At 32.2% G+C, this 25,538-nt stretch overlaps 2 protein-coding genes across 4 annotated transcripts in view; one reads left to right on the top strand and one right to left on the bottom strand.

The window, feature by feature from the left end:
• Positions 1–24,594, bottom strand: part of LOC134711833 (TSC22 domain family protein 2-like) — a 61,083-nt gene extending 36,489 nt beyond the window's left edge. Inside the window, exons 1-2 of one of the 3 annotated variants that reach the window (XM_063572759.1) lie at positions 23,007–24,594; positions 19,139–19,186 (exon numbers count right to left, since the gene is read on the bottom strand). In XM_063572759.1, coding sequence (XP_063428829.1) covers positions 19,139–19,186; positions 23,007–24,244 — 1,286 coding nt within the window. In that variant the 5' untranslated portion in view covers positions 24,245–24,594. The remainder of the gene's footprint in view (positions 1–19,138; positions 19,187–23,006) is intronic. The other 2 variants (XM_063572760.1, XM_063572761.1) reach the window with 2 other exon arrangements.
• Positions 7,476–10,634, top strand: LOC134711832 (uncharacterized). The gene is made up of 2 exons (XM_063572758.1): positions 7,476–7,601; positions 8,831–10,634. Exon 2 carries the CDS (start codon positions 8,831–8,833, stop codon positions 10,583–10,585), a length of 1,755 nt encoding a protein of 584 aa, XP_063428828.1. The 5' UTR covers positions 7,476–7,601; the 3' UTR covers positions 10,586–10,634.
• Positions 24,595–25,538: the final 944 nt, after the last annotated feature.

The following is a 25,538-nucleotide window of genomic DNA, read 5'->3' as shown; positions in this document are numbered from 1 at the left end:
GAAAACGTCACTAACCTTGGCAGAGAGATAATCTAAAACAAATCATTCAATGTGACATTTTCACAGAGTCAAAGTGTTATTCCAAAAGTGTCAACATATATAATCCTGGAACAGCTGATTAAAATCCCTTAATTATCTCATTTCTATATATTTATGCAGTGTAAATAACAAACAAACATGTTTATTTCTGCTCCAGTTGTTTACAAGTGGTCAGACAGTTTTTCTTCACCTGACTGATAAACATACAGTACACACCTTTAGGATACATATGAACTTCTTGAAATGAAATTCGGTCTAGGTTATTAAATGTCAATGCTCCATTGGAGTTAAAATTACCTGTGTTTAGCATTAACAAGGTTTTAACCTCCAGTTAATGATAAATCTAACCTTTTTTTATATAACATTTATAGTTCATATTCTACACCATGTTTCAGCCAACAGCAACCCACAACTTTAACAAAACCCAAATATGCAAGTACCCATATTTTTCAAGTTCAAAGCTAAATAAGTAGATTTTGATAAAATCCCAATGGCCCCTTTATTTATTGCTCAAATATTAAAATGGACAGAAACAGGTCTCTTTTTTGAAATGTGCAAATCAACAATTACATTGACCAGAAACATAGTGCATATGTCCCCCAAAATTATGTTTGTTATAACAAATTACATATCAATTTGTAAAGCCCTCAGGTCTGTATATATATGTTTCCTTATGCAAGTCCTGAACATAGTTGAAATCCATACAATTTGGTCAACTTTCAATACAGTCTCTTATTTATTAACTATTTCGGGTGCAAATGTTAATGCTTCATAAAAAAAGCTTCATTACTTAACGAACTACATGTATATTACTCTTTTAACAAGGACTACCAAATACCATCAACACAAAATTCACAATCGATCCAAAAATTAACATTTATTAAAAATGTTTTGGTTTATATTCCTTTTTAAGAAATAACTTCATATTCTGTTTATTTTGTCAACATGTGTTGGATGTTTTTTATATCTATTTTTTTGTTTACGATTTCCATCACCACCAGGTAATGGAAAAAGTTTTATGGATTATTGCACACTTATTTATTTCTGCTTATAATACATGTATCAACTGACTGAGTAGCCCAGTTACCATGCATAACATTATTTTATTGCTGGATTTTATTGCAGATGTCTGACAAAAATACATTGAAAGGCTAATAATTGAAGTCAACTTTTAAAAGGGTAAGACTAATAGGTTTAAGGAGGGGGGGGGGGGGGGGGAAATCCTGAAATCCTGTGGTCCCGAATTTAAAGAAATTTAAATCCCCACATCCCGAAATTGGAAAAAAAAACATGAATCTTAAAAGGATCAATCCCAAAATTCAGAGAAAAAAACCTTGGATCCCCAAAGGATCAAGCCCGAAATCCTGAGCTTAAAATCTCCTGATCCTGGAATCCCGATAAAGGTCCTGTAACCCCCCTCTCTGGAACTGTATGAGGCCATAATAAATAATAGGTGTGTTTGCCCAAACGCTACCTACCCAGAAAAAAGCTGCCTACTCAAATTCTTTTATTGTCCTGATTTGAATAATTTTTTTTTTAATCAAATAGGCATGAAGACTAATAAACATCTGATACTTCAATTTCTTTTTTTGAAAAAGAAAAAGAAAATGCCTACCTACCTACCCACTGTCTCAACCTTTGGGTAGGGTTTGGGCAAACCAAAATATTTTTAAGTGTGGCCTGACAATACAGTAGACGTGGATTGACTAACACTCTGACACACAAACAGGTAGACAGAGAGAAAAACAGAATAAAGAACTTAAAGGATTGCTACTATTGGATAAACATAAGATTTGGCAGGGGTAATAATACAATTGTATGTGTAATTAATCATTATGCACTAAAACATATCTATATAATATATAACCTATATTGAAGCCTTGATAAATTTGGTACAATATTTCAAATCAATACTAGTTTACCCTGTGACTAAGAACAAGGTGAGTGCACTAGACTGACTTCTGTTCAACCTAGATTTAGTATTAGTAGATACTATATAGGTTTATCTATTTGGTCATACAAACATCAATTAGAGTATGGTCACCTCTCCTATATGGATTTTTTTACAAACTTGATTAAAAACCGGGTAACAATACTTTAAATGCTTTCTTTCAAATTTAATAACATATATTGCATTTCTTTTAAAGATGGACTAGCCTTTAAACTATTTTTACCTTGTCTCATCAGATTTCTATATATATGTATTGCAAATTCAGATTTTTTTTGTATAAATTTGAAATTTTACTAACGGGATTGCAAACATTTATGAATGAAATCACTACAAATTTATAAATGCAAGTTTTTTTAAATGTGAACCTGATACAGCCTCATTTTTTTGTTATTACATGTAATAACAAGAAATTGTGTCCATAGTACATGGATGCCCTACTTGCACTATTATTTTCTATGCTTAGTGGACTGTGAAATTCAAAGGGTCAAAACTCTAATTTGACATAAAATCATAGGGAACATGTGTACTTAAAAGTTTCAAGTTGATTGAATTTTCCTCAAAAAGTACCGTGACCAATAACTGTAACATGAAGCAGGACAGACGACTAATTGAGTGACGGACAGCGGAAAGAACAGATTCAGAAACTGAAAAAAACATAATGCCCCTTCTTTTGGCATTCAAAACTTACTGACTTACTGTCTAAGTGAATTTTGGATTAGCAGAATAAGGCCTCACATAAACATATCCAACTTTTTTATTTGATGATTCAAAAGCACCAAATTGGTTAAAGTTACGACCTTCCATCATTATGAAATTATGACAACACTTCATAAAAATGCAGAAAATAATTCTAAACATTTGACAAGGGACAGCAGCTGTTTGGAATCTATTGAACGTATCAAAAATGTGTAAATACATTTGTTAATGATTATAATATATGTCTTCTTTTCACTTATTCAATATCTTTCTTCTTCAGTTATTACAAAGAGATAAACATGAGAAGATGTCACTTACACAGATACCCGAGCCCAAATATATGAAGCTTAAGTATAAAAAACACCTGAGCAAAATAACTGATTGAAAACAAGTCATTTTTTTACATTTCACCTCATAATTTTTGTCCCTTGTTAAGAGCAAAATGATTAATCCTACATTTGATACTATGGATTCATTTATTTTCGTGGGTACCAATTTTAGTGGATTAAGGAAAACTTACATATTCATTTTCATGGTTTTGCCAAAGTCTGCGCAACAAGTCTATAGTAAACTGGCTATTAGTTGAACATTTAATTTTGTGGTTCACCTGTACCAACGAAATCCATGAAAATTGGTATCCAAAGAATAATAATGAATCCACAGTATTGTGTAAAATATATATCAAATAATTTTTGGTGAATGATACCTTATAATTATTGTGAACAGTAAATCTTAACTCAACTTGTAAGAATATTTTGTGGCAATAATGATTTTAAGTCCACTCTAAGTGTCTTAAGTTTCTCTCAGTAGAATCTGAAACATTCACAGGTCAAAGTAGGAAAATTAGAAAAGAAACAACCAATGTAGTTCTAAAAAAATGTTCCCCATTCAGCAGGTGTTTTTAAGGGATCCATTAAATGTCTTTATAAATTTAAGTACTGCTAAATCACAGCAGGGGCAGATCCAGCCATTTATAAAAGGGGGGTTCTAACTATATGTCCACATTCAAATGCATTGAGTGTCAGAACAAAAAATGGAGCTTCCAACCCTTAAAACCCTCCACCTGGATCCGCCACTGCATATAAATCATTATTACTTAGAAATGTTTCCCCCTTCATCTTCAATTCCAGTTTTAATAACAGTGTAAACTAAAGAATTTTATTTTTATATGCAAGTTGCAAAAGTAAAACTGTGAGGTACCCCACAAAATAGTATCCAATTCTTTTTTTTTATCATTTGTACAGATGAAATCTGCTTTTGTAAATTCATTTTTTTTTTATAAACATCATAAAAAGTTTAATGAAAAATAAGAAAAGTCATTTACATTAGACCTTATATATAAACCTGAACATGACTGTATGACTTTGTCAAGGACTAGATTGACCTTCAAGTCCTTGTCTTTTTAATTTTGTGACATAAGCATGGGTTAAACAAAATATCCCAAGGCAGAGGCCAGCTGTATAGGTTACCTATGAACATAACAAGGAGCCAAATTATGACACTATATTTTTTCTCACCTTTTTCAGTCATATCGTAATTGTTTTAAAATGCATAATATAACTGTAGGCTCTATTCCTTGACAGAACATATTTGGTGCAAATATATCTATATCATGTACATTTATTGACTTTCACACCAATAAGTTGCATTGATGATGCAAGCTTCTCCCCTAAAGGTTAAATGTATATCAGGAGACAAACTGTATCATTGGTGAAGCAAGAAAGGTCAAACATATCAGAAGACAACTGTATCATTGGTGAAGCAAGAAAGGTTAACTAATTAGGAGACAAACTGTATCAGTGGTGAAGCAAGAAAGGTAAAACTTATCAGAAGACAAACTGTATTATTGATGAGGCAAGAAAATGCTGAGGTCAAACTTATCAGGAGACAAACTGTATCATTGGTGAAGCCAGAAAGGTCAAACTTATCAGGAGACAAACTGTATCTTTGGTGAAGTAAGAAAGGTTAAACTTATCAGGAGACAAACTGTATCATTGGTGAAGTAAGAAAGGTCAAACTTATCAGGAGACAAACTTTATCATTGGTGAAGTAAGAAAGGTAAAACTTATCAGGAGACAAACTGTATCTTTGGTGAAGTAAGAAAGGTTAAACTTATCAGGAGACAAACTGTATCATTGGTGAAGTAAGAAAGGTCAAACTAATCAGGAGACAAACTGTATCATTGGTGAAGTAAGAAAGGTCAAACTTATCAGGAGACAAACTGTATCATTGGTGAAGTAAGAAAGGTCAAACTTATCAGGAGACAAACTGTATCATTGGTGAAGCAAGAAAGGTCAAACTTATCAGGAGACAAACTGTATCATTGGTGAAGCAAGAAAGGTCAAACTTATCAGGAGACAAACTGTATCATTGGTGAAGCAAGAAAGGTCAAACTTATCAGGAGACAAACTGTATCATTGGTGAAGCAAAAAAGGTCAAACTTATCAGGAGACAAACTGTATTATTGGTGAAGTAAAAAAGGTCAAACTAATCAGGAGACAAACTGTGTCATTGGTGAAGTAAGAAAGGTTAAACTTATCAGGAGACAAACTGTTTCATAGGTGAAGCAAGAAAGGTAAAACTTATCAGGAAACAAACTGTATCATTGATGAAGCAAGAAAATTAAAGGTAAAACTTATCAGGAGACAAACTGTGTCATTGGTGAAGCAAGAAAGGTCAAACTTATCAGGAGACAAACTGTTTCATAGGTGAAGCAAGAAAGGTCAAACTTATCAGGAGACAAACTGTGTCATTGGTGGAGCCAGAAAGGTCAAACTTATCAGGAGACAAACTGTATCTTTGGTGAAGTAAGAAAGGTTAAACTTATCAGGAGACAAACTGTATCATTGGTGAAGTAAGAAAGGTCAAACTTATCAGGAGACAAACTTTATCATTGGTGAAGTAAGAAAGGTTAAACTTATCAGGAGACAAACTGTATCTTTGGTGAAGTAAGAAAGGTTAAACTTATCAGGAGACAAACTGTATCATTGGTGAAGTAAGAAAGGTCAAACTAATCAGGAGACAAACTGTATCATTTGTGAAGTAAGAAAGGTCAAACTTATCAGGAGACAAACTGTATCATTGGTGAAGCAAGAATGGTCAAACTTATCAAGAGACAAACTGTATCATTGGTGAAGCAAGAAAGGTCAAACTTATCAGGAGACAAACTGTATCATTGGTGAAGTAAGAAAGGTCAAACTTATCAGGAGACAAACTGTATCATTGGTGAAGCAAGAAAGGTCAAACTTATCAGAAGACAAACTGTATCATTGGTGAAGCAAGAAAGGTCAAACTTATCAGGAGACAAACTGTATCATTGGTGAAGCAAAAAAAGTCAAACTTATCAGGAGACAAACTGTATCATTGGTGAAGTAAGAAAGGTTAAACTTATCAGGAGTCAAACTGTATCATTGGTGAAGGAAGAAAGGTAAAAATCATCAGGAGACAAAGTATCCTTGTTGAGTAAAAAGGTTAAACTTATCTGGAGACAAACTGTATCATTGGTGAAGAAAGAAAGGTTGAAATAAGTGAAGTCATGCCAGTTTCCAGCAATGTTCTGACAAATAGCTGTTGATGTTGATGTATGCCAAGACTTGAAGTGATGGCAAAAGATCTTATGGTCCACTTAGGCACTGATTGGCAAAAAAAAGCCAGTATGATATGATTTTTTTGTGTGTTAAAATGTTTGATTCATACAATATTTACATGAAAATAAATTACACCCCCCTACAAAAACATGGTATTAATCAGATATTATCCCAATTTGAAATGTACAAGTAAAGAAATAACTTTCAGTTTGAATTTGTATGACGTCATATATATATTACCATGACGTTTTGTGGCAAAATCCATCAAGATGTTTAGCGAAAATCTATTTTCTCTTAAATTTATACATTTTCACAGCCATTTATATTGATGTATCTTCTGTAATGCATTTATTAATAGGAAAAACACTATTGCAGTTTAAAGGTTGCCACAACAATTTTAGATTTGATGGTAGCAAATATGTTTTACTGGCTCTGCTACACATCACCAGTAAAAGGCAGTTGCATTCATCAAATCCCTTATTGACGGTGTGAATTCTTCAACTGCAGTACCACTATACATGTAACATAAATAACATAAAAAAAAACAAAAACACATAAAGTCATCTAGATCTAGATGTCAACAGTATACAACAAACAAAAAAATACATACAATATATAAAGCTATAAATACCTATTTCATGTTAGGTCTACTTTAATTTAACCACATGATTTATTCTAGCATGCAGATGGAACAACAATACAGTGGCCATAACGGTTATTCTAACAGAAACCAATGAAGTTTCCCCAAAAATATGCACATTTTTGGTCCCCTATTTTCCCTAGATATTAAGTTCGTATAACAGATAATAAGAAAAGCTGCAAAGCATCTTCCATATTTTGGGTTTAACAATACATGAAGCTAAGATGGCTATCACCTATGATCTATCTGTTAACTTTTAGAAACTTTCTGAAAATCTATCTCGTCATAAGCTTAGTAAACAATAAGAAATATAGAAGCTGGCATACAATGCAATAGATATATATCTATAAGCGATATAATGGATACTGGAATATAAGAATCCAGTTCATGGTGGAATGATTCAGCATCACAGTTTAATTCCTTAAACTTATTGAGCACTGCAGCTACTTGTATTATACAGTTCCTTATCTATATGTATACAAAAAGCCAATTTTAAGGGTTCTGAGGAAGACAACAATAGTCCGGTTCCGCAATAGTTTTTCCGGGTGTTTTTCCGACCTTGTTACGGCCATTAGTTTTCATCCGAATTCAACTTCCGGGGAGTTTCAGGTAAACAATGACAATGATAAATGTCAAATGGAGAACTTCTAGTCTGAGCTTCTAGTGTCCTGATTGATTTCTTAAGATAGTAAGTATGAAAAATATATTTCTTGGTGTACCATTACTCGTTGTTACTCTAGAAAATGTTAAATGAAAAGGTGACTAAACAGATTTTGGTAAAAAAGACGCCAAAAATATGCACAAATCTTACGGTTTGCCGTTCGTTTCTTGTTGTTGTTCTTGGTAACAATGCCAATGAAATAGAATCTAACCGAGTGTGATTTATAGTCACACCTGTTAAAGACATACAAATCAAAGCAAACAAGATATTGGAGTGGAAAAATATATATGATAAGATAAGAAAACATTATTTTGATTCGGCAATAGTACAAATATGTGATGTAGACGTACATGTACTGTTGAATTCGAGGATACAAAATTTGTATACATGTAGAAAGATGTGGTATAAGTGTCAATGAGACAACTATCCATCCAAGCAGAGACATATTATAGTATTGTATTATAATTTATATGTCTCGGATCCAAGTATCTTCAACATGGAGCTATCACTCAGACCTAACAGCAAGCTATAAGTTAAAGGATTAAAGGGCCCCAAATTTATAAGTGTGAAACTGTTCACGAGGGAAAAGCAAAGGTCTTATATGTATAACATTTTAATACTTTTTCCTCTTGGCTGTTGAAACACCCCACCCCACCCACCCCTATGAAAATTTCTTGATCTGCCACTGGCATATGCTCAGTTTTCAACTATTGTTAGCCATGCATTGTGATTAGGAAATGATCATCCCACTAGCAGTAGCTACACTTCTATAAAAACAAACAAGATTTGTTTGCTTCAACCAAAGATGTCAAATATTAAACATAGGCAGATCCAAGCCCCCCACCCTTTTTGTGTGAAAAAATGGTTGACTATAAAGGGAATCACTGAAGCATGAATTGAGCAGGCCCCCCTTACATAAAAGTTCCCATACCTAATAACTCATATTGTTTTTACATGTATATAGAGACTACAGTTATTTTTAAACACAGAAATCTTGAACATACAACATTACACAAAAATTGACTTTCAATAAGGGTGATACTGTACATTGTCATTTATTTCCTGTGCCTGAGGCAGATGTGAAGATATGTTGACCCAAGAATATATTTTAATATTTCATGAGGGCTCTGTCGGAGGGAAATATTATTTTTTAAGGGTGAACACATCTTCATATCTCCCGAGGCCAAGGGAAATAAATGTTTTATTCAAATGATACATGATATGTTCCTGGTTACTATTTGCTTCATCCCTTTCAGATGTCAAATGCAAGTGATACAGATTCAGAAGATGCAGAGTGCTTCCTGTCTGTGCAAGAACTTAAAAATTGGAAGGTAACTGATCTGAGAGAATGGCTTCGAGCAAAAACTTTGAAAATTAGTGGAACCAAGGAGACTCTTGTAAACAGGGTATATAGAGCATTGACATCTGGTCAAGAATCTGGTGAAGATGATGGGATGGATGCAGTCACATGTAATATTCAGGATTTTGAATTACTCAAAGATGATTGGAAAAAAATAGACACATGTGATATTCCACCTCTACAAGTAAAGGATGTAGATAACTACTTTCACTATCAAAAGAATCCTACAACTGGGACTAGAATAAGTTTTGATAAACACATGATTAAAGCGAAAAGATTTTGCAATGAAAATTTCATTTATGATATATTTTATAATAAAATAGATGTCGACAGTGATCATTGTTATTTTAAGGCCAATTGCCTGCCATCAATGAGACTAAAGGTTCAGGTTGGAAATTCGGGCCAAATGTCTACCTTTTACTCATTACATGTGTGTCTTTCAAAAAAGACAGGGTATATTTTATCTGGACATTGCAATTGCAAGGCAGGTGATGCTGGTTTTTGTGCACATGTTGGTGCTCTTTTATATACATTAGAGAAAACAAAAAATTCATGTACCAGTGATGCTTGTCAGTGGGATCGTCCCAGACCTATAGCAAGAAAACCAAGTCCAAAAAGAGTCAAAGATTTAACATTTGCAAAAACCGATAAAGATAAAACTGATAAAGTAAAACCATATCCAGGAGCATATAAACCAAGTTCTTGTGACAATGATGAAAACGAGTTCTTAAGTGAAATATTAGATGGACTTAAGGATATTTATCCCACCTGTGTTTTATATAAAACCTTAAGGACAGAATGCTCAATTGATAAATTTTTAGATACATACAATCCTCAATTTGTGTACCGTGATACAGTTGACTTAAAGTCTGAAACTTGTAAAAATGTTTTCTCAACATTTTTAAATGATATGGTTATCACCATGGATACATCAAAACAGTTAGAATTGTCAACAAGAGGTCAACACATCAATATTAACTGGATGAAAGCCAGATCAAAATTATTAACTGCCTCTGTATTTGGAGATGTTTGCAAAAGGATAACTGACAAACCAGACTGTTTAATTCGCCGTATTCTAAATTATGATGTGTCACAGCAAAATTTGAAAGTTAAGAGTTTGGAATGGGGTCGTTTAAAAGAGAGGGTAGCAGTTAAAGAATATCAAATTAATCACCTGAAAACTTGTCAAAATGTTACAGTGGAAAATAAAGGTCTACTTGTGAATCCTAATTATCCATATCTTGGAGCCAGTATTGATTCTTTTGTATCTTGTCAAGTTTGTGGTTGTGGTATAGTTGAAATTAAGTGTCCTTATGGTTCAGACAAGGATGAAACACCGTGGAGAAAGAGACAGCCTCAGCAATGTGCAGTTGATTCAAAATTTTGCTGTGAATTAGAGAATGGGAAGTTGAAATTAAAAGGAAATCATAAATATATGTTCCAAGTTCAAGGACAAATGGCATTGTATGAAGTATCATGGGTAGACTTTGTTGTATGGACAACAAAGGGAATTTCTGTTGAAAGAATATCATTTGATGAAGCTTTATGGAATGATATGCTTTTCAAACTTAATTCTTTTTATTTGAATTCAATTATACCTGAATTCTTTTCATGCAGAGTGAAACGAGGAAAAGCACTTTTTCCTAAATGAAAAATTATTAAAGAATCATAAACTGATTTAAAGTGTTCTGTATTGACGATTAAAAAATGGTAACGGGAATTTCTCGCTACGTTGGTGACCTTCTGCTGTTGTTGTTTTCTATGGTCGGGTTGTTGTCTCTGACATATTCCCCATTTCAACATTTTAATTGACCATTTATTTACTATCAATTCTGTGTGTTAGTACCAAATATTCCTTTCAGGCTCATATGTCCAAAAAGGATGTGTTATTGTTATAGTTTTTGCAATCACTTGGCATCCATCTGTAGTCTGTTTGTGGTAAACTTCTTTTTTTCTAAATCTCCTCCTTTGAAAGTATGAAAGTACCAAAAAAAAAAAAAATATCAAATGAATATGATTATCAGACTTTAAAATTACAGACCAGACTGGCTTCTGGTAAACACTAGAGGCTCAAATTCATATTAAGACATTTTCTTCCTGGTCAATTCAGGATGTTGTGACTGTTCTAATTTTGTTTTCAAGGAATCATCTATGGTACCTACATGTATGAAAGATATGTTATGAACTTTAATTATTGTATGGATTTTGCTCATTGTTAAAGATTTTAAATGAATGAATTCTCTTTTAGAAGCTCAGTGAATGAGATGCTTGAAAACTAGACAATTCATACATATAAAAGAGGAAAGTGCACACACTTTAAAATATTTTGCATGCCTTACTGATTTATCAGTACCCTATCAACATCTTTGGTCTTGAATGAATGTTTATATGTACAACAAAACATGTACTATTCAACAAGAAAATGTGTCCACCAATACACAGATGCCCTATTTGAACTAAATATCAATTGAAGATGTAGTATGATTTCCAATGACAACTTTCCACAAGAGACCAAAATAACTTGGAAATTAACAATTATAGGTAATCGTACAGCCTTCAACAATGAGCAGAGCCCATACCGCACAGTCAGCTAAAGACCCGAAATGACAATGTAAAACAATTCAATGGAGAAAACAAAGTGCCTTATTTATATTAAAAAAAATGAATAAAAAACAAATATGTAACAAATAAACAAATGATAACCAATGTCAGATTTACAGGCTCTCGATGTGACTTCATCTTCATTATAGAAAACCTTAGCCAAAATTTTTATCCAGTGAATGAACTGTTTTACACAGTCATATTTTAAAGTTAAGTGAACCATATACATGTAATCATATGATAATTGAGATAAGAAATTAATACAATAAAATTTTGTTATCTTTAATATTCATGTACATCATGTACATGTACATGTATACTTGTATGGCATGAAAAATGAAAACAAAATTGCATGTCATGACAACAGCTGTTTGTATAATTTAAGAGCATATCCAATAGTTTCAAGTCATGCAAGTGAAGAAAGGTAATAAGAGTCACTAAATGATTGAAAATAAATATATATATTTTCCTGAAAATTTTGTTACATATTCAAATGTCACAATGAGGTTTTGTGGGACATGTCACTTGTTTATTTTTGACAATATATATGACATTGCAAGTTTGACACACATTTCTTTGGTTTAATTTTGACCTACATTATTTTGAAAAACTATTTTTTTAGCAAAAATTTGTTCTATGATAACAGTATGTGCTGTAAACAATATTAACATAACTTATGTAAAAATAAAGAAATATCACTGTCCGAAATATACTGTTGGATATGCCCTTAATGTTTAAGTTATTGCAAAAGAGGAGGCAATAAGTTTGTCCAAGATATACAAATTATAGCTATTTGTTCAGCCAGATGTGCTTCTGAAAGTGGTAAAATAGAATTTAAAATCTGAAAATTTTTCACTTGCTCCATTTTCATCTCTACAACAATTCTAGCTGAGGCAATGTTAGCTGTTTTGAAAAATTCTGAGGATGACATCTGATGTTTTGTTGATACACGGGGTGGAACATTTAAACCAATGTCTGGGGAGAGTAAGTCTTCAATAGTAAACCCCTTATCTGCCATTATAACATCTCCAGGAGACAATTTAGGTATCAACCCATCATGTTCAACTATATGTCTGTCAGAAACATTTCCTCCCCATAATCTTGACACAAATGTTACCATTCCATTAGGTGTTACTCCTATTAAGATTTTAAATGTATTGTGATGCTTATATTCAGACCATGTCAGCCACTGTGACACAAGAGAAGAAGGTCTTTCAGTAAAAAATTCTGTGCAATCAAGTACAATTCTTGTATTAACATGATCATTAAAATGCTGAGGTAGATTCGCAAGTATTTGTTCTCTTGTAGGCCAAGCAATTAAACCTTTGCTATGGTCATATATAAAGTTAACCCAAGTATTGAATGTTCTTGAAACTGTTGTTTTTGAAATTCTGAATATGTCGGCTAAATGTTCTTGATTCAATCCAAGTCTCAATTTCATACATGTTAAGAGAAATTCATCTATTGGTCGTAAAAACCGTTTTTTCCCTGGCTTGTCATAACTTTCCTGGTGGTACAGTTTATCTCCCATTGATCTTTTTTCTCCTTCCCAATAGTTTAGTTTCTCTGCACCATGTTTAGTTAGTGTCAAGAAGAACAGCCAAAACACTTTAAAAGTTGGGAAGCCAGTATAAAACTTGACTTTGCTGTCATCATCTTTAATATCCTCGAATATCATCCTAGGTAAGTCACACTGTATTCCTATATCCTTCACCTCTTTTGTGTGGCCCACTTGTGTTTCCACATCAACATATTCAGGTGTTGCATTCATACCTGTGTCCATAGTTTGTGTAGCAATCGCCAGTTTTTCAAAGTTATGCATAGCATGTTCATTCTCATTCAAACCTTCTAAAATGCTGGCATCATTAATATGGCTCATTTGTGTATCACATGGAGGAATGTTATTATTGTTGTCAACATTTAATTCATATTTTAAGAGAGGTCTTCTTGTCTTAACTTCCCTTTGAGGCTTTGATGGAAACCTTGTTGGTAGTGATTGGTCTGTGAATGGACCCTCAAAATGTTCACTGCAAATTCGAGAACTATCATTCACTACGAAATTAGCCCTAACATTATTAACTCTGGTTATCCACTGCCTCTTTATGTGAGATTTCTTTTCTGACATTGGAAATCTGTGGAGAATCACCTTTGAGCCATTTTCTGTAACAGTGTCTGATGTATTGTGACACAGTGGGACACAGCAATACTTCTTCCCCATACTGCAAAAAAAAAAAAAGGATGGATATTTATAAATTAGTCATAGATACATTGTATGTACAGGTAGGAAGATGTGGTATGAGTGCCAATGAGACAACTCTCAATCCAAGTCACAATTTATATAAGTAAACCAAGGCCATGATAAATCAAGGTAGTCTTCAACACGGAGCCTACACTCGCACCTAACAGCAAGTTATAAAGGGCTTAAAAAATTACTTGTGTGAAACCAATAGTCTAATCTCTATAATATAATGCTCTGCAGACCACAGCTGAATACGATTGCAGAGGTCAAGCCCTGTTTCTGACACAGAATGAATGTGGTCTAAGAATTTCAAAATTTTGAATTTGATATAAACATGTACCTTCTATGGTCTTTTATCCAAAATTTAAATACTTTGTTAGATTCAGCATATCAAAGAACCGGAAGAATTCAATGTTTGGTGAAATCAAATTAAGTTCAATTTTTGACCCTTTAGACCTCAATGTGGGCCAATTGGATAATGGGGTCAAAATGTCAAAAATCTAAATTCATGTTTAGATTCAGCATAGCAAAGAACCTCATGTATTCAATTTTTGTTGAAATCAAACAAAATTTAATGTGGACCAATCACCCTGATTTAGACCAATTTGAAAACTTTACTCATAATCAAAAATCCAAGTAAATGTCCAGCATATCAAAGAATCACAAGAATTCTTTTTTTGTTAAAATCAAACCAATTAAAATTTTGGACATGTTGGACCTTGATGAAGACCAATTTGACAACAGGACCAAAAAATTAAGAATCTAAATTAAATGCACTGTTTAAACCCGTTAAATTTGACATATATCAAAGAACTTTTTGATGAAATCAAACAAAGTTTAATTTTGGTCCCTTTTACAAATTCTAAAACTGTTGGGACCAAAACTCCCAGAATCAATCCCAACCTTCTTTTTGTGGTCATAAACCTTGTGTTTAAAATGTAAACTTTTAGTTATTTATTGGACAGTAGAGTGCTTCTGCTACATAAATACATGTATGGGCTATTTTTGACTATACAATGAACATACATCGGGTACTGGCACCTTAAAGTCATGCTAAATTACTGAATTCTTCAAAATTCTAGCATTTTAGTTAAATTTTAGACAGTTTTCATGTAAAATGAAAGTGACCATTCATGTTCATCCTTATTATTGAAATGAAAGTTGTATTTTATGATAATACATAACATATATATAAAGGTTGAGGATGAACATTGATGCGTCCACTGTCATTTTTGACAAAAAACATACGAAAAGTGATATTTTTTGGCATATTTGGTTGATGTTTCATATTTGAGCTTGAATCAGATCGTTTTTAATGACTAAATCAGTTCAAATCTTTCTCATAAACTATTTAATTCAAATGAAAAAGACACTTAAGTGTTTAAAAAGTAGTAAAAATCTTTTGTCAGATGAACTTGAAATTTGAGGCCAAAATCAGTCCTTACCGGACCTACTTCTTTCAGAGATTTCTATTGTCTTATACAAAAGTAATGGTGTGTAAACCTGATGTCTTCATACGACGATGATATAATACCAATACATAATCTCAAAAAGATTGTCTGGTGGTGGTATAAAAAAATAAAGAAACACTTATGAACGCTAAAACAAAGGAAAACCACTGAACATCAGATTACTGCGGGACAATGAACCATAATAATTGATAAGGTCAAGATCATATGGAATTGGCAAGGCAAACAAAATGAATGATAAGCCGTACAAAGCTTGTTCATTATATAAACCAAATATAAAGTTCACCTTTTCCTTATAATATATATATTGGTTTTCCAGTTTGAATGGTTTAATTTACACTAGTAATTTTGGGGCCCTTTATAGCTTGTTGTTCGGTGTGAGCCAAGGCCACACTTAAAAATATTTTGGTTTGCCCAAACCCTACCCAAAGGTTGAGACAGTGGGTAGGTAGGTAGGCATTTTCTTTTTTTTTTTCAAAAAAAGAAATTGAAGTATCAGATGTTTATTAATCTTCATGTCTATTTGATTAAAAAAAAACTTCTTCAAATCAGGACAATAAAAGAATTTGAGTAGGCAGCTTTTTTCTGGGTAGGTAGCGTTTGGGCAAACAAACCTATTATTTATTTTGGCCCAAGGCTCTGTGTTGAAGGCTGTACATCTGTACATTGACCTATAATGGTTTACTTATTTATTATATAGACTTGTTCACCCTCTCGCCCGCCATTATTCTATCTACTAGAAATCGCCCCCTTACAAAAAAAAATTCATTAAATCATTGTGTGATATTGACTCATCCGTTCAGGGGTCAAAAAGGGTATACATTATATAGTAATATATAAAATATATTATAATGGTTGTGTGGCGTTCTAAACTTAGTACATTTTAAGAATTGTAAGGGATTTTTCATCTAATCTAAAACAGCTGGGATGTAAAATAGTTATAATATTTATAGCTAACTATGTGGTATGGGCTTTGCTCATTGTTGAAGGCCGTATGGTGACCTATAGTTGTTGATGTTTGTGTCATTTTGGTCTTTTGTGGATAGTTGTCTCATTGGCATTCACACCACATCTTCTTTTTTATATCCCACTCGTACTTTGGTGTGTCAGTGTCAGATCACCTTCTGGCCTCCTGCGATCTGGGTGATCTGACACTTGACACACTGCGTCCTCATGGGATAACTATTAAAGAAATATAACATGTTATATTTCCGCTACCATTTTTTAAAACTCATGTATGTACAATTTGGTTACAGTACTGTGATTTGAAATTAATCTACATTTGTACAGTATTACTTAAAAAATAAAAGTGTTTGGTATTTTAAATGTAAAATGCCTGCTAAATTTTTATTCTCAGGAAACAACAATTAAAAATCATCAAGGGACATTTTTATTTTTTTAAATATGTATCAATGTCTATATATGTTGCTCTCCAAGGGGATTATATTATTGGCAATCATTTTGAGTGAGTATAATTGTGTAAATAGCACTTGCCAAAATATACCCTGTTCTGAACATGCTAAACACAAACATTTTGAAACACATACCCTGTTCTAGCTAGACATGCTCCTGTTTTTGGACAGTAAATATGTTGAAAGAAAAGCCCTATTCTTACCAGCAGGACATAAAAATTACCCTTTTTTGTGGCACACTCATTCTGGTGAACATAATTATATAGCCTAGGAAGTACTCACTAGCCCTTATAATATATTAATTTTTAATACAACATGTACAATAGTATTTAAATTAATATATAAAAAATAAAAACAATAAATGCATCTTGCAAGGATATTTTTTTAATCTTTAGTTGAGGTTGGTGTCATATGAAAAAATAGCCTTGCAAGTACATCATGATAATGGCATGAATTAATTGAATGGCTAAGGCCTTTACATAATTTGCTGTTTTGAATATGTAATACTACACTGGGCAAATGGAAATTAAAAAAAAAGGTTATTTTTGTTAATCCAAAAGTCTCATGTTTCAGAAAGAACTTAAAAAGTCCCAAGAAAATTCTCTCTGCAACGCAAAAATTATATGTTTTGTTCACAGGCACTTGTTTCTATCCATTGGAAGACCCAGTATCAACGTAAGTGCCTGTGGTTTTGTCATGATTTATCATTTATAGATTTTAAAAAGACCGCCAAAAACAGACATTCCGTATAAATTTATCTTTGCGCCGTTCAAACTGTTTGGTATACCAGTTCCAAGTGCATACTAATTGTTAGATACAAGATAATATATTGAACACAAATTACCTGTGGCTATAAAATATAATCGATGACCTTCTTTGTTCAGTTGTAGTTGTTGTTGTTGTATCGAACTCCCCGGAAGTATGTAACGGATTGTAAAGTACAAAACGAGTACGGAATTAACCTATTCCGTGCGATTGCGGAACCGAACTATTAATAAAGAGGAATTTTGGAGAGCAATGGATATAAAAACACAGTATAAGATGCATGCTCATGATCAGGGCTTATGTAACAAGGTCAGAACAAATGTCAAGGAGCTGAATTGAGTGATATATACTTTCTGAGAAATAATGCATACATTGCCATTATTTGTAAGAATATTTATATTCCCTAAAGAGTAAGTGTGAAAACACATAACTCAATAACATGTATATAAAGATAAGAAGATGTGGTATGATTGTCAATGAGACAACTCTCCACAAGAGACAAAATAACAAGAGAAATCAACAACTACATACTTTTTAACAATTTTAAAGTACACAAAATCCCTTTTATGTCCCAAATTCGACATCAAGAATACATTTCAAGTTACTTTAGTCGTCATGTTTGTTAACATCCTCATTCTTTAGTGGATAGTTATGTTGTTGAATTTTTCTCATTGGCAATCTTACCACATCTTACCATGAGCATACATGACTAAGTTTTCACAACATTTGGTAGAACTATCAATTACCATCAACATTTTGATAAAACTGTTGGGTCTACAAATATTAACCCCCATAACACCTATCAGCAGTACTACCCATTGCATATATAAATGGAAAACACTGATATAAATTGGCAATAATGGATAGACCTTTATCTCATATGTGTACATGTACATGATTTATATTGAAAACTACTTGTACATTATCTAAATTATCTAAAATAAGCCATTCAAATATTTTACCTACAAAATCAAATCGACTAAATTAGTACACTGCAGCACTATTAAATAAGGAAAAACTGGTGAATCTAAAGGAAGGTCAAAATGAGTATTAATGCAAAAGGTGACAAAATAAAATGAAAGTGATATATGTCTCTCCAAAGCTTGTAGCTACATTTTTTTTTACAGAAAAACTTCCTTTTGAAGCCTACCTTATAATACACACTTAGTTTGGTTTCACCATGATAACTTTAATTAGTTTATATGGTATGAATTTTCAATTGGTCAAAAATATCAAACCATGCATGCAACAATCTGCACCAGAATATTTTGTTACTACTTGGTCCGAAGACCAATATTCCCACATTTTTCTTTGTTTTAGACCAAGTTTTTGTAAATACTTACAAGTTCAAATAAAATTTCACAAGTGAGTGTCATCAGATTATTGGCTAACAGTGCAGACTGCATGATGCAAGTAAAAATTTGTATGCATTAATAAGGAATATTGGTGAATTATGTTTGGGATCTTTTTCCAATAGATGGCAATATTATTTTTTTAGTATTTCAATATATAACCCTGTCATTTGACCTCAATCACACATACAGGAAAATTAGTACTGTGAGGTTTTTTTTAATAAACTTTTTCAACTTATTTTTCATAAATAAACTTTGTATGGTAAATTTGAACTTAGTTCTACGATTGCCATCTGTGCTGAAAAGGAAGTTTTTGTTGATTATTAACAAGCCTGTGAGAAACTGTTGTTAGTAGTTTCTACATACCGTCCACCTGGTGTCAGAGGACTAATAGCACTGAAGTTTCTTTTAGACCTGAAATTATCTACTTGTATGAAGATAGTATCAAAACACAAAAGTTCTATATATAAGCAATTTAGTTTTAACATGAGACATTGGTGTCATTGCTTATTAATTCAACTTTCTGCTCAATTCATACTTTCCCCAAAATACTTGTACTGAATTGGCTGATATATTTTTGTGAACATGTTCATAATATCTTATTCTTCATTTGCCATAATCCATTACAGTAATGTCAGAAATTATTGTATGCATTTATTATTGCAATTTTGTCATTTAAGACCTAAATGCGATTTTAATTTTTACGCCTTTGAGAAAAAGCCTGTTTAATTCATATAAAATGTTTCAAAATGTGAGTTTAAATTATTGTGTTTACAACTCTGTCACATTTTTCGCAATAATAAAAACCTCACAACAATTTCTGAATTTACAGTATTACATACGGTATACATGGTATATGATACATCAAATGCTCAAGATTCTTCAGAAAAAAAGTACACAGCATAAAAAGCAACAATTTTTCTGAGGTTAGCTTTTTGAAAAAGCGACAGTCAAATGAGTTTAACAAAGCTAAAAACAAACATCTGAAATTTTAATGAATCTAGTTTTCTTAGTATTATCTGTTTTAGCTTCATCAGCAAAATGATCAGTGTGTAATTTCTATTGCCTCTATTCTTAATCATTGTAATACAATATACCTACAAAATGTATATTATTTGGACTATTAAGTCAATAGGCATGATTCTATCACAATGTGATTTTTTGCCCAAATCAGAGACAAGTCTGCATTGGTGGCCAACTTCACATACTGTATCTCAAGCCCCTAACTCCTTGCTAGGAGACATCTATATTACATGTAGCAATTACTGTACAATGATGAAATACCCAAATGTAATTCACTGAGGACAAACATTATTAAAATATGATTCCTATCTAACACTGTCTAAGCAATTTTCTTGTGTTATCACAAATATCAGTAGGAATTTTTAAAGAATCTGGACCTTGAACCAGATAGCTTGAAGAAAGACTATAAAATCAATGCAGATCAGGCTCTCATTTCATCTGTTTATTATAATACATGTAAACATAAGTTGGATTCCAAACCCTTTAACATTAGTAAGATTTTGGGGTTATTACATTATATCAAAATTTCAGAAGCCCAATTTTTATTTTTTTTAACTAATAATATCATGTATGTACATGTGTTGACTAGAAAAAACAATCCTTTAAACATGTTAAAATATTAAAGTTGTTTTTTCAATTCTATTACTACAAATGTATCTGCAAAAATTCTTGATTTATCAATTATTATATTTTGAATCCCTGTTTGAAATGATATGCCAGGGTTTTTCTTATATATAAGTGTCTGTAGGGTATTTTCAGAGTACTACTACTACTGCAAAAAAGTCCCATGGCAGGTTTGTGAGTTTTTACAAGATTTTCAATGAAATTTGGAAAACAAAAAATTTAGAGATGTAAGTTTAATGTGTTTACATATAGTTTATTGGAAATTAAACTTCTTAAATATCTTTTGAAAAGAAGTATTTGCTTTTGTGGGTACTCATTTTATGTTTGATAATCAAGAAAATTCAACTGATGATCGTTAACTTTGATATAAAGGTTACCATGAGAAATTCCAATGTTAAACATTGTTAAATGCCTATAGCTAACATAACTGTGTCAAAGAGACAACAACATAACCAAAGAGCAAAACTTGAAAAAGCAGCCTTAAGCAACCAATGGTCTTAATTACACAGCTAGAAAAATCTAGCACCAAGAGGCAGATTTAATTTATGCACCATGCATTTCTTTTATTTTTTAGGCCTCATAAAAATAAGTGATACAGGTTCCAGTGTACCCCACTTTTTAGTCTTAATAAAAGCCTACCCTAGAGATTTTTTTTCCATTTTTCATTAACTACTGTACATGTACAAATGTAAGCTTTTGTGCTGTTAAAGTCAGAATAGTGCTCACATACATGTAGGCTCAATGTAAAAAATACTGTATACACCATATTTTTTTTTAAATCACAACCTACGTTGTACCTACCTTTACTTTGAAATGTACACATGCAACATGTGCAACTGCTGGGACCATTAATACTATTCTATTTGGCCTTACATGTAGGTAATTTTCAAAAAGACATTTTTTTCTTGACAAGTATAGCATTTCAAATACACATCATATTGTAACTTAAATATCAAAGTAAAATCTACATTGTATCATCAATAAATTGAATGACATTGACTGGATAGGATCTATATATATAAATGATCCCTTGAACTTCCAAAGGTAGTGATAAATCGGGGAAGATTTAGATGCATTGTATGAATTTGTATCAAGTCAGAACTATATTTGAAATTGTCAGCATTGTTCATGCGAAAATATAATCTGATATCAACATCGATTCATTTAAAATTCAATTCCTGTATACGAGGATGGTAAAGGGGGTGCTTGCACGGAAAAAACATGAAATAAGACATAATTTCACGTTGAACATGAAATAAAACTGTCATGAACGTTGTACAAAAAATAAATACTTTGATGTGAACCTTTTGTGACTGAATTAGCTATATATATAGTCTTCTTGTAATATTACATTGTACCCCTCTGCTTTACTTGATATTCCTGATTTAGTTTACACATTTGTGATATAATTGGTTCAAGGCTTTTAAAAATGTATTTCTTGATGACCCCTGCCAAGTGTTTGAATTTTATTTGAAAATACCGAGCACGCAAAATAAGCATTTGAAAATCATGATGCACGTAAAATTAAATTAGCAGAATACGTTGAATGAGGCACCTGTCTTGCACGACTGAACGTCAAATAAAAAAGTTTTTAAAAATGTTGTACGTGAAATAAAAATCACATTGCAAGAAAATAACCCTTTACCACCCTCGTATACATGTATAAACAATATTGTTTGCAATTTTAAATCCTGTTGAAATGCCATCTGCCATTTGATGGCATTTCATAAAACTCCCTCACAATTCAACTTCAAACATTTTTAAATCCATCAATATCATATAATGAATGTCAGATCTGGAAAACAGTTGCTCTTTAAATGATAAATCAAGTTTAATTTATATATATGGTCCTTGCAAAATGTTTTTATAATTTGCAGATCACAATAAAAAAAAATATTATTAGTACACAAGCATGACAAGAGCTAGGTGACCATATCATGTTAGTCTTCTCCTTATTTTCATAAATAGAATAAAATATTAAATAAATTAAAAAGAAAAAAAATTGATCAGTTCGCACAATACAGGTTGGAGAATGTTCTGAAAAAAAAGTTGCAAGTTTTCTATATATATGAGAATTTACAAATTAACTAAATTGGCCATATACAAGTCATGCATGTTGATACATTGTACAGTACTCAGTCCTTGGCTGAAAAGGCTAAGCATTCAGTGTACAACTTAGAATTCAGGATATTTTTTAATCCTTAACAACTTTTCCACAAAAAAAGCCTTACTTAGTAATAATTGCTCCTAAACTAATTTTTGTGCTTTTCAAATTTTCTGGGAGGGGAATGTGCCTCTTATCCCCTTGTAACAAAGTACATGAGGCTTTTCCCCTTGTCCGGCCAACATGTAAATACATGTATATATACATGTATACACATGTAGCTATGTACATAAAATTGTATAAACGAGTCTAAATTGAAAACTATGTTCAAACCTATGATTGCTTTGGATAAAAAACGCAATTTTTATACATGTGCATGTTAAACAAATTTCGTTGTAGAAAGGTCATAAAATTGTATATATAATATAATATTACTTCTGACCCTGATTTTATATATATGAACATGTATACATATTTATATACCTGTCTTCTTCCTGTGGACTTGGAATCATTCCAACAACTTCAGCAACAGACTGTGGAGTCAGAATTGCCCCTTGCTGTATATCAATATTCATGGAATTCTGTGGCATGTTATGAGCACCGCTGGTCTTTGATAAATTAGAATTTAGTTCTGTATTGTCTATATTTTGTATCACATTATCACTACTAACATGTTGTTCTTTATTGTACTGTAATTTGTTATCTACATTTGACCCAGCTACATTCTGCATTGTACTAGGTATCTGACCAGTATACATGAAAGTCGTATCACCTGTTTGCATAGAAGTTTGACCAGGGGTATAAGAACTGTTCACATTTGGGAGAGCTTGAGAATGTCCTGTTCCATTCTGAAAATTAGTTGAACCTGGATGTGTGTATACCTGTTGAGCAAGATTACTCGGTATACTAGACTTAGGAGTTTGTGCTATTTGTAGTTGACTATTAGGTTGAGTCTGACGAATTGTTGAAGAATTATCAATGTGAAAATTTTCCCTACTTTCACCTTGAATCACAGTCACAGATTTGGCAGGATTTTTAGATGGGTCTTCTCCTGAACTTACATTATGTAAAGTACTATTTGGTACCCCAACATTCGAGTCTACAATATTAATTTTAGTGTCACTTTTGTCTGAAGCTGGAACATCTAAAGTATCTTGACATCTCCAACGTCCACGTTTAAATGGTTCTCTCGTTTCTATCTTAACTACTTTAAATCGGGTTGGATGTGGACCTTGCGGCTCTGTCTTTTCCTTTTCCTTCTCTTTCACATTTATTTCTTTTACATTGCTAGTGCTATTCATTTGTTCAGTTTTAATGTTAACTTCTTTATTGGTATTATTAATGGCGGTAATGCCAGAGTTTATAGCATGATCAGAAGTTTCCTCCTCCATGGGCGATGCAGGCTCACCGCCATCAGTATGTTTAGAAATATCTAATATTTCTGAACTGGCATCTTCAGTGTGACTTTCTACAGTTTCATCTAAATCATCCATTGAATCATGTTCAATGTCATGATCAGCATCATTTGACATGTCTGCTGACCCATGGTAACTTTTAGTAACACTTGTTATCTTGAAAGTACTTTTCTTTTTATAATTGCCGTCATTGGTAGATTTACCTTGAAGCTTCATGTCTGTATCTTCTCTAGAGTCAGACCCATGAATAGGAATAGATTGGTTGTCAGTTACTGCCATCTTGTCGGAGTTAGCTGCCATATTCATCACTTCAACAACAGATAACTTTGCTTTTTAACGCCCATGTGAAGCTTGTCTGTGAGAGACAATACGCTAAATATTGATCTCCCATCTTATGTTGGTAAGTTTAATTCATAAATTTGAGGACAAGGCTCTATTTGACTCGTATTCGTTATAAAACAAGTTCAGCTTACATGAAATTTACTGTACAGGACTGACGGCGGACATTACAGCTACGAATGATGGGAAGTGACGTCAGGAAATCAGTCTGACCTACCACTTGACCGACTTTTTTTATAGTGCTAAGGTCACTTTTATTTCAAAACATTGGCTTTTATGAATTAGAAATTTGTCTTTTGTATTTTGTGCTTATTGTTTATATTTTAAACGCCTTAAAACAACTCTGTCACAACACTTTCGTGTGAATGAACCAAAACAGGAGAGAAATACAAGTGTTTGCTTTTTTAAAAAGCTTGTCTGACTTTAATAGAAGTTCAACCTGGGCTCAATCTGGGACATAAACTATTGAAATTATACTATTGTCAGGATCAATTCAAATATGTTTATTGTTAAAACACATATATTTAAAACAAATGGATTGGATAATATATTTATAAATAAACAGAATACATGTACAAAAGTGCGACAGGGAAGTAAATCTCTATCAATTTGAAATTGGACATCAGATCAGATCAAACAATACAATACAATACACAGCATGTAATGTAATGTAATGTAATGTAATGTGATGTAATGTAATGTAATGTTATGTTATGTTATGTAATGTAGTTTAATGTAATCACGGTAATGTAATGTAGTTTAATGTAATGTAATGTAATGTAATGTAGTTTAATGTAATGTAATGTAATGTAATGTAATGTGATGTAATGTAATGTAATGTTATGTTATGTTATGTAATGTAGTTTAATGTAATCACGGTAATGTAATGTAGTTTAATGTAATGTAATGTAATGTAATGTAATGTAATGAAAGGAGATCATAATAGTTATCAAAGGTACCTGGATTATAATTTAGTACGTCAGACACGCGTTTCGTCTACATAAGACGCAGCAGTGACGCTCATATTAAAATATTTATAAAGTCAAACAAGTTCAAAGTTGAAGAGCATTGAGAATCCATAATTCCCAAAAAGTTGTTCCAAATACAGCTAAGGTAGCTGCCTGGATAAGAATATCCTTAGTTTTTCGAAAAAAAATAAAGTTTTGTAAATAGGAAATTTATAAAAATGATCATATTATTGATAATCATGTCAAAAATGAGGTGCTGACTACTGGGCTGGTGATACAAATAACATAGGTTG

Source organism: Mytilus trossulus, chromosome 3, assembly GCF_036588685.1.
Source record: "Mytilus trossulus isolate FHL-02 chromosome 3, PNRI_Mtr1.1.1.hap1, whole genome shotgun sequence".
NCBI classification, from domain to species: domain Eukaryota; kingdom Metazoa; phylum Mollusca; class Bivalvia; order Mytilida; family Mytilidae; genus Mytilus; species Mytilus trossulus.
Note: the sequence above shows the minus strand (reverse complement) of the source record. Positions and strands in the feature narration are given on the sequence as shown.

What these genes read in the sequence shown, in the direction of transcription:
- LOC134711832 (XM_063572758.1), top strand. Translation starts at nt 8,831, where the DNA reads ATGTCAAATGCAAGTGATACAGATTCAGAAGATGCAGAGTGCTTCCTG.